Here is a 21,440-nt window from a genome sequence, read left to right as displayed (position 1 = left end):
TAAACACCATCCATGGGCATAAGCATCAATAATGTCTCATCCAAGAGATCATAGCCCAACTTGTACATCCATTGCAATATGTCAAAGCTGTCCCTTAGCATAAAATAGCATCTGTGTGCTAAACGTCCATCAATCAAGCATCCCACAAGGCAATCTGGGCCTATCAGCGCATCCAACAAGTATTGCAATGCATCCAAATGGCCTAAAGCATCCACTGCAACCCAATGCAAACCACAAATGAGCGTACATGGCTCAGACAACAACTAGATTGATCTGCATAAGGTATGTCCAAGAAATCACGGCCCCACGGCAATGACCGCTAGTAAAAATAGAACCTGGGATGTCTCAAAACATGTGCATCATTGCATACTCGAACTCAGCAAGACAATCTACAAATATATCTCTTCTACCACAACTCCAAAATCTACTACAAGGATGGAGTAAGAGCCAGTCAACCCTTGCATTTCTTTGCAAAAATGAACCTTAGGAAACTTAATCTTAGCCAAAATGCCACATGGCAATTAATGAGAAAGTCTTGGAAACTTTGAGAAATTTCCTTCAAAGAGACGATGGAAAAACATAGAGAATCACAACTCCCTCGATTCTTCACGGAATAGCAAGCAGCTTTGTAGACATATGTTTCAGGAAGTCCCGGATCCAATGGTGCAGACAACTTTGTAGACATGTTTCAGGAAGTCCTAGATCCAAGAGTGCAGATAGCTTTACAAATGGAGGCCCGAATGTTGAGTTTCCACTCACACAAGAAATAACGGAATGAGGACATTAGAGTAGACAGAGCTTCACCATAGCTTCAAAACTTCACAAAATCGGAAGTAGCTTCACAGGTAGAAGTTTTGGACTGCTCTAAATCCATTGGGAGTGTCTGAACTGCAAATAATGGTCTAGATATGGAGATCCAACACACGAAATCCACACAGGAAATTGAATTTTGTCACTTTTTGCAGGAGGTGTAACTTTTCACTAAAAACTTAGATGACAGAGATGTAAAAATAAAAAATGAAGTACTCAAATTCTTCTACAACTTTGCTTTAGATCTCAAGGAAAGATCCAGCTTCTAGAGAAAGATATCTTCATCACAAGACTCTCAGGTCTAAATAGACTTTCTTTTGCCTCCAAAACCACCTGCTGGCTTGCAAAAAACCACTCAGAGAAATTTCCAAAGGTTTCTACAAGGTCTTTGTACATCAAGATGCAGGTAAAGACACCCAACGAAGCTTCTCCTTCCTCCCACAAAGCTATAGCAGCAGACTGTGGGCTCCAGGCTCACACCCGAGCTCAGCTAGAACACCCGTGCTTTGATACCACTTTAGAGATCTCAACAACAAAAGCGGAATGGAAGAAGGTGTGAGAGAGAGGGAGAGCCAGAAGAGAGAGTCACACAAGTTTTGGTGAGTGCAAAAAAAAAACACCCTAATCTTCTATGTCATCCATATAAATATATATGTGTTTAAGTATTGTACATAACCGGGGTTAAGGTATAGTGGCCTTTAACCCCCACACAGCTCACGTAAGATGCAGCAGGAGTAGATTTTGAGGCTATAGGAGGCTTTAGAAACCTAGTGTCTCTCCCCTTCTCTTTCAAGAAACCTGACAAACTCAAAAGACTATGAATCATTCATAAAATAAACAACAACACTTAATAGAGGATATCTTGAGCTGTAAGAAGTAGAATCCTGAGCTTTCCATCTCAAATCAAAGATGAGAATGACCTCTACACGAAGATCTTGAGAATTGATGAAGGTGCCTCAAAGGGAGGGCTTATGCCTTGATAGAATCAAGGTCTTTAATGCCTTAACAAAAGCAAGGGCTTTCGCTCTCTCTGATGAAAATCTCTCTCACGATGGAAGATGCCTCACACAAGGAGGGCTTGACACTCATGAAGGGAGTGGGAGCACCATCGGCTCTGATACCATGATAGTGGAAGTGAGAGAGGAAGAGAGAGAGAGAGAGAGGAGTGTACATGATATAGCTACCTGTATACTAAGTTGTATTGAACATGAACATGAAGATATACATGTGAACCCCTTAGGGTTAGGGTTAGGGTTTTCCTAATGCCCTAGAGGTATGGTGCAATTTACACCATCCAAAACAATTAGTCTAGCTCTTCATCATTATTTTTCATCTTAAGATCCACCCATCCTAAATCAATTTAGGCACTCCATAAGTCTTGAGGCACTCATGTTTATTCATATGCACCTACAATATAAGCATATTGATGCACAATGTTTTAGCTTATGCACCATACATGGTAAAAAATAAAAAATGTGCATGCCCTATCAAGTTATGTATGACACTTATGAAACTCTATGAGTATATGGATCTTACTCAAGAAAAGTTCTATGTAAACGTTTATAGCTATCAAGCACATACACCTATAGTATAATCATACCAATCTCACACCAATGCATAAGGCTTTTACACATGGTAAAAAATGCATGCACCACAATACAACCATGGTTGACCCTTATCGAGATTTGCAAGTATAAAATTGTATGCACAAAATTTGTGGTCATCGCACATATATACCAATGAGATAAGCATACCAATATGTTGCATAATGTTTGGCACCATGTGCAAATATACTATAACCATGTATATGTAGATTGCCAAGTAGGATTAGCCATTCTCTTATTATATGATTATATGTGCTTGAAATATGCTAGCCATCTATTACCATGTGATTAAGAATTCTTTTAAGTAGCAACTATAAATACTCTATCAAATTTGTAACATTTTTAGAAGTTGAATTTACATTAAAAATGGGGCTTCACTATTGCTCATTATGATTGTGGTAGTGGCCAATTGCTCCAATATCTAGCAATTGGGGTAAGGTTTACCACAATATCTAGCATATTGGGGTAGGGGTTTGCCACCACTTCAAGCTAAGGAGTGCGATGAAGATTATGGAGGAGAGTGAGATAATGATATTTCCAAGAAATTTATTATTTTTCTTTTTACTTGGATTTGAATCCTAGTGCAACTTGCATGCACCCCAATTTGTAAGCTGCCAATAGTATCTAGAGAGATTGTATTGATACATGTCTATGCTTTAGGTATTTTGTTTGAAAATTTTAAGTGTGGAGGCAAACATGGATGCATAGGTACTAGAATTGCAACAAAATAGCCTTTGGTAGCTAGAATAAGTACTAAATGATGGTATGAGCTTCAAGTAAGAGGCAAGTTATAAATGTAGTTGAAAATATAGGGGACTCACTTGTTCATACTATGCACAATGTGGTTAATGAGACAATGACTCAAAATGAAGATACAAAATCGCAAGTGGAAGCAACATACTCCCCACATAATGCTCACCAAAGGAGTAGAACAAAAGAATGGTTGAGATGAAAACCATAAATCTATCAGTTTTCACAATGGGAGTTTGCAATAATTTTCTTGACTATTTTGAATAAAAATACAAATTTTATCAGAAGGAGAAATCTAAAAGTGACTCTCGTATGAGGGATCACCATATAGGGTCAATGCATGATTGAGCATAGCTAGGACCATATTCAAATATGGATAACTTGATCAATTGGTAGCTTATGCATTGGTCAATGGAATTTGACAAACTTGGTGTCTAATATATACATTTTGAACTTGAATACCAGATCAAAAAATTACACAATTGGCATCTTGAATGGATTATTAAACTATTGCAAATGCTATTATTCCTATGAAGGATGAATCTTGGGGTGTATAGGATATCCAAATTGTTTAAAAACATTAAATAATTGGACATATATATTGAAGAAAATTTTCATTTCAAAGTTTACTACTTGGTCTTCCAAGAAAACCAAAGGAGGCAACTAATTTGATAACCCATCCAATGGTTTAGGTGGTGTCCAATATTGCATTACACATGTGCACATATATTTGAGGGCACGCTTGACAACTTTTTCTTATTTAGTTGGAAATTCAATTTTTTTGAAAAAATTCACTCCATACTTTTGAAGCTACTGCTAGGTGGTTTGAAAACATTGAACTCTGGCGATATTCGTAGCTTAATCCACTCAAAAATGGATGCACTAAGAAAAAAATGCAATCCATAAATGTGCATTGCTCTTTGAAAAGTTCAATATTATTTACCATTTTGCATTGGCTCCTTTTCTACTCACTTCCTTGCAATGAGGCCCATAAGCTTGCCAAAGGTGGCTCCATTTCTTAATCCACATAATCAAATCCGCTAGTGAGCCATTTTGCCCTTTTCCTTTTTATAGACATTTTGGGCCTCTTTGTAGTCATTTATGGGTCTGATAAGGTGGTGATATGTACAACCAAAAGAAAAAGATATGTGACATTTCTTGCACTTGCATTCAAAATTGGACTTTTGTCATGCTAGTAAATCCCAAATAAAGCACACACTCATGTATTATCCTATCAGATGTAGGCTATGACCTCTCCAATTTAGGCTTTCTAAATAAATCACACACCCAAATAAAGTAAATCCCAAATAAATCACACCCCCATGTCTTATCCTATCATATGTAAGCTATGACCTATGCAATTTAGGCTTTCTACATATTTCAGAAATCATTTTTTGGATCATATCTTGTCTTCTTTCCATCTATCCACTTGTCCCTTTAGGTTCATTCCCCTACATGCTCTATGTGCTCTCCATGCTCCTCTTAATTCTCTTGGAATGTGCTTCAATTTGGGTTTGCTCCCATCATGTACCTTTAAGTGAGTCCTTATTACTCTTCACAACATTGATGGTCTAACATAAATTGCTTCTTATTTCTTGGATCTCTTATTTCTTTTTATAAACTAAGATATCACATTGTGTGTTATGATTTGCCATGAGTTGCAAGAGAACTATATACAAGCTAAAAGATAGCAAATATGCTAAACCCAATCAAGGTGTGAGGAGGTTGAAGGCCATGAAAATTGATGATACAAGATCCAAATGGCAAGAATATTTGGCAACATATGTAGGGGGACAAACAACGGTAAGAAAATCTCCTCCGAAGAGTAGCTAGCCTCAAAGGCAATAGATGCACCGTTAGAGAAGTGCCATCAAAACAAAGAACACGAGCTATGGTCTTGAAACTAGCGGGAGCATTTGAGGCAGCGACATCACATAATTTGAGAAACTACTAGCATCATGTCCTTGGAAACTTTACCTTGCATGTGAGGATTCATTGAGTGTTAACTATTCCAATGTCCTAGGATTTCTTTCATGAAGATGAGCATTCTAGAACTACAATAGGACACTATAGCAATCATAAAACCAACAGCCATGCCGGAGGAGAAACTCATTGATTTCTCTTTGTAGTAGCTTGTTTTCTTCCACAACATTAATCTTGAGTTGACAAAATCTACACTTTCTTCCTCCACATGTAGCATTGAGTGGCCTCTAATCTTTAAACAAATCAATAATTCTAATCTCACAAAGACCATCTTAAACAAACACTCTAAAAACAACCTAGGCTTAGGTCAACCTACGCTCTATTACCATGATAAAAGATAAGAAATGACCACCACTAAACCTAGCAAACATGTGATCAGTGCAAAATCCAAGGAGGATCAAACCATACAATATAAACCATCATGAAGGTAGAGACACCAAGATAAGCACCCTTAACTCAATCTCTATTGCAATGTGATTGCCCATCACGCAATGGAGGATTCATATATAAATAGCCTCAAAATCAAGTTTACACATCACCATGCCACTTTTCTACCTTATCTCACCTCATCCTTATTTCTCCAAAACTCATCCTTATCTTACACATTCACATGCTTTTATGCTTCTCGGCACACAAATATTTTAACAACTTGGTGGTTTATGTTCTTGGCGTACTTGTCATCTCCTTAAGTAGTGAAAAAGTACCAACACCTAGTGGCTTTATTTTTTGGAACCCATTATGCCACTAAGTAGCTAGAAATTAGTCAGAAAGCTATCAACAATAAGTTTGAACAATCACAAAGCTATTAAATTCCTAGCTTTTATCTGGTTGGACAAACCAAGGAGGGTACTCAAAGTTGTTTTCCCCTTGAGTAAAGGTTGCAAAAAATCTATGCTTTAGTAAATGGAAGCTTTAGGTGTATGGCACTCAAATCATTATTGTCAATGGCAAAACCACTCTATTTACAAAAGATCACAATGGTGATAAAGCATAATGGGATGAGAAAGATGAACAAGATTTGTACACAATCAAGGTGGATGTAAAAGATGAAAGAAACCATTTAGGATAACAAAATCTACTTGAAGCATGGAATTTCCTTGAAAATAGATTTGCATACCACAAATAGTTCTCTTGCTTTCAACAAAAATAAATACTACAAAGAGAGAATCATCAAAACTAAGTCCAAATCTTTTGCGAAAGGACTTAGTAGGCCAATTGGATGCAATTTATTACAAAGCTAACAGCTTGAGATTGGTGAAGAATGCTTTAAATGGACTTGGTAAAGAATATAGATAGTTCGTAGCTACCATGGTTACAAGGGAAGATCCATAGAGGAGTGTCCTACGATTGCAAAGGTCATGAAGAAGCTTTTGTAGCTACAGAGAGAAAGTCTAAGCGAGGGAGAGGATATGCTTACAATCAAACATCAACCTCTTATTAGAAATGGGCAATGCAATGGCAGGCCGGTTGATGAGATTATTGATCCTACCCTGGTGGGCACTATTAACATGGAGTCACTAGGGAAATTTGAGAAACATCCGAGAAATGTCTGACCAAGGAAGGAATCAATAGGCCTACCATCGGAGATGTTCTTCGGAATCTCACGTATGCTTTGCAATTGCAAGAAACAGCCCTATCAAATCATGTAGATGAGGACGGCATAAATCGAATTGCGGAGCTTCCTATTCTGCTTCAATTGTTCAGGAAGCAAGCGAGGAGGATTCTGAAGATCCTGCAGTTAGTGCTGTGCTCTCTCAGTTGGTGAAATTGTAGGGAAGGTGAGAAAGATGGCAGCAGCCCTAGCTATTCACGGTGGAGACTGTCCAATTCTGGCGCTGGAAATGGTCTGCTAGGGTGAGATTGAGCCTTAGGGTTCTATATTGGGGTCTTTCGGTCTGTTTTGCATAATTCTCCTTCCGATTTGTGGTAATTTTTGAGACACCTTAGATGGTGGTTCCTATCAGTGACTGTTGTTTAAAGTGCTTTAAAACTTATATCGGATATCTGGCACCATTATCTTTCGAATACAGGGCAGATTTGAGCAAGTTTGCCAAGATTTTCGTTAGCCAAGGAGTAATTTGAACCCAGCATGCATGAGAGAGAGAGAGAGAGAGAGAGAGAGAGAGAGAGAGAGAGAGAGCCTGTACAATTTGTCTTAAAAGCAACAAAAAGGAGATATCTATTTTAAGATTTCAGCTAGCAGACGTGTAGATTTAAAGCTAAATTTCCAACTGTAGAACTTTCCATCCAGTGTATTTAACATATACATGCTGGCTCAAAATCATTAGAACTGAACATGCAAAGAGGAATGAATGGGAATACAGATATAAGAACCCCGACCTTGGGCAAAATGTAATGCAAGGGGGGTATTATTATCTGCTCATGATTCATTGCCTTCCATGCTTTCTGATCATGTGAAAATTCATGAGCTTGATAGGGTACTATCCATACTAACACAGTTTCCCAGGTACACAAGTCGTGCTACACTGGAAACAACAGATGACCAGAAACACTGGGTATACCCATTTCTTCTAGGTAATACGTCTGGTTGCAGGACTAGGGCCTACAAGCATGTAAACCAGGCCCATGACCCCAGTGTGATCAGTCATTCTGCTGTAATTGGAATGTATCCGCAGACTCTCTCCGCTTGAAACCTTCAAAGAGCCAGATTCTGGGTAACAAGTAGTCATGCCAACAATGTGACCAGCTTCATTGCCAGCTTCTGTGCCGTTGCCATAAATTGGTATGGATGTACATATCTCACGTCCACCCTTCCAGGAAACGAATCAAGTCAGGATTCATTAATCAGTACCATTATGAAACATAATTATACGAACATTTTCCTTGCTTCCTAAAATCAACCATGTTATCCATTTTCTGCCATTAAACAGACAATGCTGAAGATAGAAGATCAACCATGAAATTATTATTATCATGACATACTTCACCGTAAATCGCAGCACCAATTCCTCCAGCATGTTGATGTGCAACAATGTAGACAACGTCCCCTCCCACAGGAATATCCATAACAGCTTCTTGTGTATGTACACAATCAGCTCCATGAATTCCAGAGACACAAGAAGGAATATCATACTCCACCTGTTTACAAATTCACAACTAATATTTGATTACTTGACAGAAAGGAAGACACAGAAAGAAAGGGAAGGATGCAGAGGGATGCGGGGAAGGGGGGGGCAAGCAAAAGAGACAGAGCTGTATGACCCACAATCAATTTGACTTTGCCGGCTGCCTCCTACATTTTTCTGTTGTATACCCCATATCTTTCGAATAATGTGAAGAAAATTCTACCCAGTGTAAGGAGACCATAATAATTAAGAAATAAAGGTTATATAGAAACATGCACAGAGATCAGAATGCATTTAGCACATTCCAAGGATTCTTACGCATGTAAAACTATGATGTTCGTCAAATCATATAATGCTGATGACTAATTTTCTAAACGCACCTTGCATTTTCCTCCCGCATACGTAACATCAAGGATGTAGACTTTCACTGGCAAAATGTTTTCATCCCAGTCCATGTAGTGGACAGTATATTGCAGATAGTAAGTCCTATTTTCACCAACATACCCTTCCTTTAGTTGGCATTGGGTCTCATCGTAACAACAATCGATGCCTCCAATATAGCCATCTTGTAAGGGGCGCCCATGGGAATCAGTTGTCACATTGTAAAGATCACACCTGCACTCTAAGCATCCAGATGGGTCCACGGTGCCCCGTGTGTCTATGACATGAAGATTAAGGAGCCAAGACTCCTCCATTCCATTGGGAGCAAGATCAGGATTTCCGACTTCAATGCCATAGGGATCAGGAACATAAGTATTTGTATGACGAGTCTCAGATCCAAGACCAAAAAGATGACTCAGCATTTTATGGGGACAAACACCATCATTTCCCAGAATCCTGGATGCATCATGGCTATTCTGCTTACCAGACTGATTATAATAATTTGTAACAACCCAGTGATGAAGGTATACTTCGTTCAAAGGTATGGAGTTCCCATCCTCATCGATCACTTCTGCGTCAAAACGTTTTATGCCAATATGGCCTTTTGGGAAAGGAACCCCATAATAGTGCTTATCTTGAGCTTCTCCAGGTCGCAAGGTAAAAGCTGGAGATCTAAAAGTGGCAGACTTTAAGGTTCCACTACCTGCTACAATGTCTGATTTTGAGCTGAAAAAAACAAGAGTTACTGATACACATGCCATTGCTGCAAATAGCAACAGCTTTGTCTCCATATTCAGCGAAGACCTGCATGAAGAAAAGTGATGGCCAACAGCATAAGAATGAATAACAAATAGAAGCATGTGATTTATCAGTGCAACAACAGACCAAAATCTACCCAAGTTTCATTCAGGTAGATCTAGTAGGGTTGGAGCTTAGTCACAATAATTTTTCGTGGCTATTTCTTAAGAAAATTTCCATTCTTCATTCATATTTCAAGGCACCTTAACAAATTTTCAGGTTCAAAGAGCGAAACCACAGATTTATCTTTTGAATCTAAATTTCATACTGCAGTAAGTTTGCTCTATGATGGGCCCTATGTTTATATGTATTCTTAGGGCCAAGCCGTGCACAGGTTTAAATTTACCACTGCCTTGCAATCTCTAAGGCCATGCGAGATGATATACTCATTTAAGGCTGACAAGTTTTCAACTGGTTGAGAAGCAAGGCCACTCGATTTTGTTGGGCCTGCAAAGAAAACCAAATGTTTCCCTTCTGTGATCGGTAAAAAATCCTCCATTCAATGCCCCCAGCCAATCCATTTTGGCTTCAAGTTCATCAAAAAAATGGATGCAGACTTTCGTTTAATGCCTGCAACTGGTCATTATTCGAAATGGTAAGAGGAGATCTGCTTGCGTGGACATCAGTAATGTCAATCCAAAATTCTTAGGTTGGCAAGGTTGGCAAGCTACTTTTGCACATGGCTTGACCCTTGCATGGGACACATTTTTCCATATGGCAAAGGAAAATCTTCTAAATTCAGACTGCATATTCTTGCCTTTTCTGACATTGCAGCCTAAACTAAATGCCTTCCACAACCTATAAGAGCCCGTTCCCACTCACGGCTATGTGAGCGGGATTGCTAGGAAATGCAGATGCTTGCAAAGTTCCACGACAAAGTCTCCTGCCTGCCATGCCAAAAAGCAGCGCTTCACCGCCCCAATAGAGATGGAATTTTTCACTTGCTGCTCGGGCATTTCAGGGCTAGCTGACAGTAATTCGTCTTTTTCCTCATCCTACTTGCACATCATTTGCTGCTCAGAACTTTCAAGCAAGACATTGATGACGCAAAGGTCTGCAAACAACAAGTCCCATTACTTGACAATGGAAAGGTTTGCAGTGTTCAAGAAATCGACGAGCGTGAGAACAACTCAGTGCTCAACGCTCAAAAATGCTAAAAAATGCCACTGCCCACTAGGGATTAGAGAGGGATTTGAGGTGTACCAATGAGAGTGCTCCTTTGTGTGGGGCAATGGTACATTGAGGTGTACAAAAGGACATGTTGAGCATTTATGGGTGGGGAGACCTCTCACCCATGGTTTAGACCTATGATCTTCACTCCCAGCCATTGATCTCATCTACAATCCAAGGGATACATTCAAATTTGTGGTAGAATGCTCTAAGCCATTAGATCAAGGTGTAGATCCAATGAATACCATCAAAGGATAGAAGGATCAAATCTAAACCCTTGAAAATGGCAAGGATCTAATGGATGAGATCAAAAGAGAAGGGGGATCATTTTAAGCCATCCATCTGGAAATAGACCTAAGGGTGGAGATGCAAGGAAAAGGCGTGGAATCCGGGCCATTGATCTCAAGGAGATCCAAGGGTGGAGATAAGAAAAAGTCACTCAAATCCGCACCGTCCATTATGCGCCTGAATCTCAACCGTTGATCTCAATGGATCCATCTACACCCTCCAAAATGCGCCTCAATCTAGGCCCTTCATTTGATTCTTTGATCTCCACCATTAGATCTATCCAAGATCTAATGGTCCACAACAAATGGCCACCTACCCCCCTTTATTACACCTCTATTTTGTCAACCTTTGCCAGTTTGGAGTCCACCAAAGGTGCCTCCCACCAATTTGAGCATCCTAGGCCTTTGATTCATCCACCATCCACCTCCATCCAAGGAACAAGGTTGATCAATTTCGAAATAAAGGTACCCATGCCAGTTGAGTAAATGCTAGGGGACCTTTAGCCCATGGGTTACCATAGTGGGTTCACTTGGTATTAGCTTAATCCATTCCTTATGAGGTCCTTTTGAGACCCCAATTCTACCCTAATGTCGCCGTTTGCTAGCCCAACAAAAATGCCCACGCAAAGGTTTTCTGTGGCAGTGGCTGGGAGATGTTCCCATGAATACACCACTAGGCTGAATGCTCAATCATCTGACAATTCTGACAACGCAGGAGGAAAGATCAGCGTTTGGATTGGCAGGATTGAAGGTAGCGTCGAAATGCCTGGGAAGAATGCAAAAAAACCCGTCTCCAAAGGGGCGGTGCAGTGCTACTTTGTGGCGTGGCGATTTTGATTGCCAGTCGTGAGAACAAGGTCGACTTTGAAGATTCCAGGTAGTTTTGGGAATTTTCCCTGACACGGGAACGTCCTCTGACAGGTCGTTCCCACGTATGCTAAGATGGCAAATTTGCCCAAAAATGCTGAATTCCCTCGTCTAGCCCCGATTTTCTAGTTGCCAAATCCTAGCATTGCAAGTGCTCCTTTGGAGACGAAAATTTTCCGTCTCCACCTGGGCAATACGAGGCTGCTTCCTTTTTGAGGAAAAGACGAATGTTCGCAGTTACTAACGTCCAAAAGTTGTTTGATAACTTAGCATATTTGCGCTGATTTGCAATCGTGGGGACGAACGCCATGATAAGCTACTGACTACCAGGACTCTTGGCATTTGCCCAATGCCAAGCCAACAGTGCGTGGGAAAGGCCTCTAAGCATTGAAGCGTCAGCTTGCTTCTCATGACAAGACAAACATGAATTTGACATCGATCGCTATTAACACAATCAAATCCTGAAGGTGTCAATTCTCATTTGCTTGCCTTCCTCAATAATGATGAGGCCAAACCATTCCAAGCCAAAGGTTCTATTTAATTCATTCAGATCTCGCCTTGAATATTTTCCAGGTGACCTTGAAAAGTTAACTACCACTGCGCTCTCTCTCTCTCTCTCTCCTCCTACTACCCTTCCTTTCATCTCTCTCTCTCCTCCCCTTCCTCACTCCTTTCTGCCAAATCTCTCCCCTTCTCCTTTCACTTCATTGGTATCAGAGCGCCAGTCCTGGCACTTCCATCTTCTGCTGCTCGGAACTATACAGCCAACGAACATATCTCAACTATTGAAGCTGAATTGTTAAGCCTTTACGCTCCATCTATGCTCCATCACACTGCACCAAGGACGACCTCTCTCTCTCTCTCTCTCTTTGTGCTGGCTGTGAGTTGTGATATTAAAACCTTCTTTTCTATCGCCTATATACACAAGTGTGTCCTCTTACCTACATACTTCTCGGCAGAATCTTTTTGCCCCGGTCTGGCCCAAATGCCCATCATGACTAACGCTCGGACGTTCGCCGTTTATCTATAGCTACTACAGAGAGTGCAGAGTCTTGAGTAGAGTATTCACACTTTGGACAGATGCGCACTGTGCATTCCATCAGTCCTTAATTTGCTGCGCCGATTGAGAGCCATTGATATTTAAGGCTTCATATAATTCCGAGTTGTTTTGGGGCAGCAACCTTGAAGTGAGGCCTCAGCCTATCTTCATAACTCCAGGAGTGTACTCAAGGAATATACATAATAACTAGGACCTGTCATAGTAAAACTAGCCCGTAAGGCATGAAGTCAAGGTAATGTAACAACTTGCAACTCAATGCGATTCAACAATTGGCCGTAGATATGACAACCGTATACCAATGAAACCGTTATGAAAGTTACATAAGTTAGAGCAACGACAGCACGGACAAAAATTGACCAAGAAATCATTGTCATTGGGTGTTTTCTTTTTCATTTACAAGCGCTCTCAAAAAAAATTTGTCAAATGAAAAAGGGAAATGGGAAAATTTTTGTCATTTTTATATATACACATAGGAATTTTGGGCCAATGACAAACCGAGGATCAATACTGATTTTCTTTAGAAAAGGGAGGGCGGTGCTGAATTTTTGTCCCTGGAACTTACGACAGATCCTTGGTTCTGAGATTTGCCCTTAGGCTCCAAGAAGCTGTTGATTCACACCACGTACAGATGAACTACCACATCCCATCTCATTCGGGATTAGCAATTTACAACTAGGGGAAGTTCTGGCAATCTAAGTTAATCTATCTTGTCTCAGCTGAGTCTTTGTTGGCATGCAATCTCCTTGATCTATCTTTTAAGTTTCTCAAGATTTGGTGTGGAATCCATCTAGGAAAGCCCTTTTTCAACTTTGTCCGCTCAATTCTGTGGTGGCAGTGATCAATCAAGCCATTAAGTCAAGGGGGCTCCTAATGTCTCTGATGCATACACCAAAAAAAGGCAGCCCGGAGCCCTCTAGCTCAACGCTAACATTTTTCTAATCATTCTGATGCATACACCATCAACGGGCAGCCGGGAGCCCTGTAGCCAACTAATCAGCTTCGCTCTTTAATTTACTTCCTATATTCAACACCGTGTATTTCAGACAGGCGAGATCTCAACGTCATTGACTATCCAATTCGCTCATAGACCTATAGGCATGCCCTCACATTAAGTCCGAGTTATAGGAGCAAGCGCACATCTTTGAATAACAACTATTTTGACGGAGAATCCATGACTGCAGGAACCATAATTGTGCTGCCTGTGGAGAGCGGCAAAATGTACCTTTCTTTACCACATTGTGATCCCCTCTGACGAACACCGCGGGTCAAGCCGCACCATCATCGATGGCGAAAGGGAGCAATAGATTGTAATTGTACCTCCTAGCTTTGGACAGCGCGTCTGGCCGGCTTAATTCTACCGCAGGTTTGAACTTCGCAAAGAGGAAGCGGAGTTCTTTAGCTTATGGATATCCGCCTATATTCAGCTCAGATCGACATCTTCCAGATCGTGGATTCCAGCTACACTCGAGAATAACTTGCTTCTGCCGTGGTGCTTACCGCCGGAGACGAGTATTTCTACTATCTCAATGTACAGAAAGCTCCATTGACGGTGCGTTCCAAACCTTGATAATCAAGCGCATTGCTCGGATACCCGCGAGTTGTGATCGTTTCTATTTCGAATCCTTTGCTTGCCATGACATGCTTGAAGGATTACCCGAAAGGTAAAGCGTGGATGATTGGCTGCCTCGCCTGGCAGGGTGCAATACAACCTCTCACTGTGAGTGTGCAGGTTTCTGTGATGAAGCCTATATCAGTCAAATTAAACATGCAGTGACTTACGTGCCACCCACGGGTTGCCTATTTAATTTCTGACGCTGCAACGACGACGACAGATGGATGCGAAGATGGGGGGCAGCAAGCGAGATAATTGTACAGCAGACTAGGTACGTGATGGGCCTATATGAGTCAAACAAAACATGCAGTGACGACGTACGTGCCTGAACGCAGTAAGGGCTGCAGTGGAAGCAGCTGGAAGCGCAAACGGGTGCGAGCGGGTGCCGACGGAGGTTAATCCGAAGCTGCAAAGAAAGATGGGGTGAGGAATGACGAGAGATGAAGAAGAGATCCAAAGATGGATAATGGGAAGATGAGAGATATCTTGTATAGAAGATGAGGAGTATTGACTGGCGAGGAGGAGTGGGCGGCAAGGCAGCGCAGGGTGGCGAATTTTCGTCTCCTCTACTTTTTCAAGTTTTCTCGTTGACATTCTGCACGTTCCGTCTTCAATGCAAATTTATTTATTTTTTACAACCATGCAAATTTTTGGCCTGCGATTTATGGAGGCCTAAATAAAAGCCCATGGAATTGAGAAGCTCATTTTTTTAGGGATTTGCCCCACTTGCTAAAAATCTAGAGTCTCTTCTCTCTCCGCATTTTTAGTCCCCCTCCTCTCCTCTTCTCTCTCTCTCTCTCTCTCTCCGAGTCCCGACTCCCTCTCTTCCTTTCTCTCTCTTTCTTCCTCCTCTTGCACAGGCCTATTGAATCACGCCAATATATGGAGGCCTAACTAAAGCCGATGGCATTGAAAAGCTAATTTATTTAAGGGATTTGCATCACTTGGTAGAAATCTAGAGTCTCCTCTCTCTCCACATTTTTAGCCCCCTCCTCTCCTCTTCTCTCTCTCTCTCTCTCCGCCCCCCTCCAAATTTGTGCCTTCGGGTGGCTCCCGTCTTCACTTCAAAACATTTTTCTCAACACCTCACCAAAACTAGGTGTTTCTCCAAAATTTTTGGCTCGCATATCACTAATTGCCTAACATTTTGCACATTTTACAAGATCATTTTTTAGCACTGCCTTCTAGGCCGCAACACTCTAGTTACATTTTTGTTAAAACGAGTAGCCTGACCCGTCTACGACGGGTAAGTGCCGCTCCGCTGGGTCTCAAGGTGGTGAAATATCTCTAATTTCAAGAAATAAAAATTTCAATCCTAGGAGTAGTTTGGTTTAGCTCACTCAATCTTGGTTATGGGACAATAAAAGTGAAGTATAGATGGTCAACCTCTAATTTAAATAGATGGGCTTTCCATATTTTGTATAACATTCACGTTTCAACTAATGGGAAATTTTTTATGATATGAATTTCCAATTTACCACCTATGCCATGAGACCCATTCTCTCTCTCTCTCTCTCTCTCTCTCTCTCTCTCTCTCTCTCTCTCTCTCTCTCTCACACACACACACACACACACACACACACATTTTTTGGGGGGGTAAAATTACACATACACACACACAAACACACACGTGCACACACACAAACACATACGTGCACGTGCACAGACACACACACACATACACACACACACACACACACATAGGAGAGAGACAGATAGACAGACAGACAGAGAGAGAGAGGGTAAGGGTTACAATTTTGCCAATATCATCAAATTTATTAGGATTTATTCATCTTGCTAGCAACATTGAGCCATTGGAACATAGGAGTCCTAAAAGGTCAGAAAAGATTGCATTTGCAAAGTTCGTAAGCTTTGTTCTACATTTACTGTGTAAGGGAAAATCATCAATAGGTTTATCAAGCAAGCTTTTGAATTGCTTGTTGAAAATGCATGGCCAAAGGAGCTAAACGTCCCCTTGGATTTCTTGCTCATGCTTGTTGAGTGTGTTATAAGCAATCCAAATAATCTCATTGAGTTTGGAATAAGATTGAAGGAACACATCAAGCATGAAATCTTCAAGATCAAAGCATTGTACAAATGTATTCAATTCCATGAGACTTTGATAAGATTGCCTGAGTTTAAAGGTGTCCATTCGACTTGTTTAGGACTGAAGCATGTACCCACCATGGTCATTGTCTCATCTGCATGAAGAAAAATAATTAGCCTTAGTTCCGCCAGATCACTATGGAGTTGCCTGTGAAAATTATGATGGGCAAGTCATGGGCGAGGAGAGGTTGTGGGCACGTCCTCAAAATTGTTTAGTGTTCTACTCAAGAAGGTTGCATTTTTTATGTGCCACATCGCATTCGAAGGGTTGTTCCACATGGCATTGCCCTTTGCCTATCAGATGGCACCTCATGAATAAGTACATAAAGAAGAAGATTAAAGATAGAATGATAGATATAGCTATAGCTGTGCTCTTCTAGAGGTTATGATTCCCTTCTATTGTGACTTCCAAAATATGTATGCAAATCAGCTCAACTTTGGATCAAAAGAAGAATTACACGACGTGATTGCTAGATTTCTCATTTGGAGCAGAAACTATTGATGAGATTCTCCAACGGAGCATCACACTTAGGCCTAGAATAAAGATGTGATAGCTTTGCTGGCTATGGCGATGGAGCGACGGAAGCTTTCATCCAATTGCTAGTGATAAAATTTTGCATATAATTATACGGCATGGCTTCCCACAATCATCGATCCTGGAGCAAGGAAGCCGGCATACAGCTACGAAACCATCGTGAAGCTTGCACACAACCTATGGAACATCAAATAATCCATATTTTATGTTTGATAATGAAACTACCAGGGTGTCATGATCCCATGGTTTTAGGTTAGAAGAATTATAGTAGAGTGCGGTGAACATTTAATAGACTAACATTATACAGTATGTATTGATGGCCCTGTTGAGAAAAATTATCATAGATGTGATGTTTTGCCCTTTCTAAGTGCATCATAACTACTTAAGGCTGGCATCAAACTCAAGGCTTGCAATGGTGGGAACACGCACACAGTCAGGTTCATCAAAGAGACTCCAAAGATCACAATCTTTTGATACAATGAAAAGCATCCCAAGGAACCGGTACGTATCAGCTTACCTCTAAGGATTCAATGCAGCAAGAGATGTGTGCTTATGCCTCGCAATAGCCATACCAAAAGATGAAGATGTGTTAGCCAAGAATTGTTTGTGATCAATAAGCTCATAGATTCCAAAAAAATTGTAAATGCATGGAACGGCCTGAATACCTGCTAGTTATTCTGCATGATGGCACACAATGGCTAATGAAATCAAGCAACACTAAGACCAATTGGTGGGGGGGGAGGAGGAGGAGGAGGAGCAATCATTCACAATGAAAATCCATTTGCTTCCCTCATGCTCGTTGTGCAAACATTTTTGTTGCTGCTACTACTGCTGCCGCCTCTGCCTCTACCCCTACCCCTACCCCTACCCCTATCCCTACCCCTGGCTCTTTTTTGCTTTATTGTCACAATGGCTCATGAAATCAAGCAACATTGAGACCAATTGGTGGGGTAGGAGGAAGAGGAGGAGGAGGAGAAATCATTCGCAACAAAAATCTAGCTGCTTCCCTCACGTGAGCTCATTGGGCAAACATTTTTGTTGCTGTTACTACTGGTGCCGCCTCAGGCTCTGCCTCTACCCCTGGCTCTTTTTTGCTTTGTCGTCCATCAACTTCTATTACTCATGTACCACCTGGATGCCTGGATGCCTGCATGATGTACTAAAAGCCCTTCCTTAAGGAAATAGAGAGATCAATGAGTCCATCTCTCTCTCTCTCTCTCTCTCTCTCTCTCGGTATGTCTCGTAGGCCTCCAAAAACAAATAAATATTATTAGTAAAAGTTTATTAAAACAAAAATATTAATGAAAGAGAGGTCTCTCTCTCTCTCTCTCTCTCTCTCTCTCTCTCTCTCTCTCTCTCTCTCTCTCTCTCTCTCTCTGGTCTCCTCTATCTCCTTTCTCTCTCTCACTCTCTCTCTCTCTCTCTCTCTCTCTCTCCTGTCCTCTCTGTCTCTCTCTATTCTGCCTCTCTCTCTCTCTCTCTCTCCCCCCCCTTTTTGCACCTCTGGTCTGCTCAGTGCTCAGTCTGCAGTCTGCAATATCTAGTCAGACTGCCTGCACAGTCGCTCTACATCGGCCATGCCGTCACGCATACCTACGCCAATGCGCCACATTGTGCCTACCCACGCATGTGGCTTTCAATCCATGCCATGTGGCACTTAGAGGCCAGTAGTGCACTCTATGCCTAGTGCCATGTGGCACTTCATGCCTCGCACCAACGCCACGTCATGTGCCATCAGGCTCTGTCGCCATCCTGCTCACTGTTCTAGATGTTCTGCCTTTTGCATGCCATGTGTCCGACCTTTTGCGATGCCATGTGTCTGCATTTATGCTCTCTCTCTCGCTGCTCCTTTACTCTCTCTATCCGCATTTATGCTCTCTGTCCCACCATGTCTACACTTTGCACTGTGCAGCTCTTCACATTTACTCTTACAGAGACATGTGGCACGATGCATGGTTGAAGCACATCTGGCCCTCAACTCAACGCGCACCATGCCTAGTTAGCATGTCTGCACCTGTCATCTCCGTGATCAGTCTTTGTCTCGATGCAAGTCGACATGTGTCGTTGCCCATATTTTATCCCCTCCATCCTCGTCCGCCACTTCCCCGTCTAAGCATTGAGCAGCTACTGCATCCCACGTGTCACAAGCTCTGCTTCTCAAGTTTCCGTGTTTGCCACATGGCTGCATCTTCTGCATGTGGCGCCACCACCTCATCATCTCGTTGGCTCTACAAGTGCACTTACTGTCCCTGGAGTTATGGACCATTGGATCAACTGCGCCTCTTTGCTCTGTCTGCACAATAGTCACCGTTGTATTGCCATGTGGATTGTTTCTCTGCCTCTGCTGCTCTGCACTATTTTTGCTGGCTTGCACCATGTGTCACAATGCGGCTCTCCTTTCTCTTCATTCCTGAACCTCCTCCTCACCTTCTCGAACCTTCCGCGAACCTCTGTCCTTCTCTCTCCAAACCTCCACACTGCTCCACGTGGATCTCTTCCTTAAAGAATAGTATAGAAGTATCCCACACACTTTGTTGCCACGTGGCCCCCTTCTATTTTGGTTCTTTCTCTCGCACGCACTCACTCACTCACATACACACAATCTTTTTTTAAGAATTCTGTCTCTCTCTCTCTCTCTCTCTGAGTTTGCAAATCATTCGAACTTTCCTATACATGGGATTCCATCATAGGTGTTGCAAATTAATCATTCATTCATCTTGGGAATTGTTTTCCTTTGACAAAACAAATTAAGGCAGTGCTCACTAGTACTTGTACTCACTTGTTTAGTGTTGCACATGAAAATGCTCTAGATTCATTGTATATGTTTTCTATGAATAGTCAATGACCCTACTCATGAACATGAAAATGTTGTGGGTTCATTGTATAGGTTTTCTATGAACACTCTTCCCAATCTTCTCCCCATTGTCAAATTCAAAGGTTACTTTCCAAATTTTGCCATTCACCTCATAATGCACCACTCAAGAACTTTGGGGATGCAAATGCAATTTCAAGAATTGTTTGGCTCTTTTCTCGACATAAATGTACCCTTGCTTTTCGTGAATTAACTTGATTAAGGTAAGTTAAAAACCCCCTTGTCACATTAACCTACATTATCTTAAGATTTCAAGCAATCTCTATGCCTTAACACACAGTTCAATCCCTCGCCCATGACTTAAATACTGATGCCCTCACCTCATGAGTGTAAGGTGAGCAAAATTAAGACATTGATCTCGTTGAATGTTAGGCTTTTTGCTAAAGCTTTGCCCTACATTTTTCCAGAACTATGTGTGTTGCGTTTTAATACAGCAAAGAATTAATAATATTTGAGAGGAAAGGTTCTTTATAGGAGTTACATGAGTGAAAAGAATCCACAACCTACTCCTCATAGGCTATTGTTCTCTAAGGGTGATAATGAAGTATCAGATGACCACAAGCCATCTCTTCATCTGAATGTTATGTCAGATGATGACAATCCCTTGTTATTAACTACGATGCTATAAAATGAACCGTACACAATAAATACTGCGAGCCTTGCTAATGATGATTTAGACGAAGTCAAGCTATGTACTATGTAGAATAGCATAGAAGTGAAAAAGCTTGAAGACATCAACGGGTGGAGATCTAAATCAAGAATTCACAAGTGTCGAAGAAGCAGACAAACCCTGACCGGGATGAATGATGGGTAGGAAAGAAGTGAGGCTTAATTTAGTGTCAAAGAAGTAGACAAACCCTGACCGGGATGAATGATGGGTAGGAAAGAAATGAGGCTTAATTTCTTTTTTATTCTCTATATATATAAATCTTTTGGTACTAATACAATGTTTATACAAATTTCTTTGCTCAAAAGAAAAATAAAGTGACAAGTTGGTTGAGTTTCTAGGAACCAAGTTAGAGACAGAGAGAGAGAGAGAGAGAGAGAGAGAGATAGATAGATAGATAGATAGATAGAGAGAGAGAGAGAGAGAGAGAGAGAGAGAGAGAGATTATAATTAATATATGTATTCAACTTAGAAGTTTGGGAACATGATCAAATTTTAAAATAAGGACATTAATTGGCATTAACGATAAAGTTTCAAATTGGTTGGGTTGCAAGGGGAGGGTCAAGTTAACCAATCTAGAGAGAGAGAGAGAGAGAGAGAGAGAGAGAGAGAGAGAGAGGTGAATCCATCATTGGGTCCATGATTGCATTTTGCTTACAGTTATAATATGGCAACGATCACCATGTTTTTTGTCAAATATTTAACCCCTTTAGTTGCCTTGGCTTGAAGCCAAGATTATGCAACCAAAGGGTCGTAGACTAACTCATTAGCAATGTCTATGAATGGTTGGATAGTTCGTTAGGACATTGGATCAATCATAATAAACTAGGTTGCGGTAGGTAGTCTTTTCAT

At 41.2% G+C, this 21,440-nt stretch overlaps 1 protein-coding gene across 2 annotated transcripts; it reads right to left on the bottom strand.

The window, feature by feature from the left end:
• Positions 1 to 7,398: 7,398 nt before the first annotated feature.
• On the bottom strand, positions 7,399 to 10,722 carry LOC147887093 (uncharacterized). Of its 2 annotated transcripts, none has more exons than XM_087394700.1 (4): positions 10,705 to 10,722; positions 8,614 to 9,418; positions 8,091 to 8,246; positions 7,399 to 7,918 (listed from the first exon to the last, which is right to left on the bottom strand). In XM_087394700.1, the coding sequence occupies exons 2-4, from the start codon at positions 9,403 to 9,405 to the stop codon at positions 7,679 to 7,681; spliced, it is 1,188 nt and encodes a 395-aa protein (XP_087250826.1). In that variant the 5' UTR covers positions 9,406 to 9,418; positions 10,705 to 10,722; the 3' UTR covers positions 7,399 to 7,678. The 2 variants fall into 2 exon arrangements, with proteins under 2 accessions (XP_087250826.1, XP_087250825.1); XM_087394699.1 differs by lacking the exon at positions 10,705 to 10,722 and adding an exon at positions 9,759 to 9,788.
• Between the last annotated feature and the right edge of the window lie 10,718 nt (positions 10,723 to 21,440).

Source organism: Dipteris shenzhenensis, chromosome 23 (assembly GCF_047967505.1).
Source record: "Dipteris shenzhenensis isolate YYH24624 ecotype China chromosome 23, Dip_SZ_1.0, whole genome shotgun sequence".
Taxonomy (NCBI): Eukaryota; Viridiplantae; Streptophyta; class Polypodiopsida; order Gleicheniales; family Dipteridaceae; genus Dipteris; species Dipteris shenzhenensis.
The sequence above is the reverse complement of the archived record's forward strand: the minus strand, read 5'-3'. Positions and strand labels throughout refer to the sequence as shown.

Coding starts and splice junctions, on each gene's coding strand:
- LOC147887093 (XM_087394699.1), bottom strand. CDS start 9,784: ATGGCCTTAGAGATTGCAAGGCAGTG. Junction 8,247..8,613: donor ATGCGGGAGGAAAATGCAAG/GTGCGTTTAGAA, acceptor ATTTGTAAACAG/GTGGAGTATGATATTCCTTC. Junction 7,919..8,090: donor GTGCTGCGATTTACGGTGAA/GTATGTCATGAT, acceptor GTTTCCTGGAAG/GGTGGACGTGAGATATGTAC.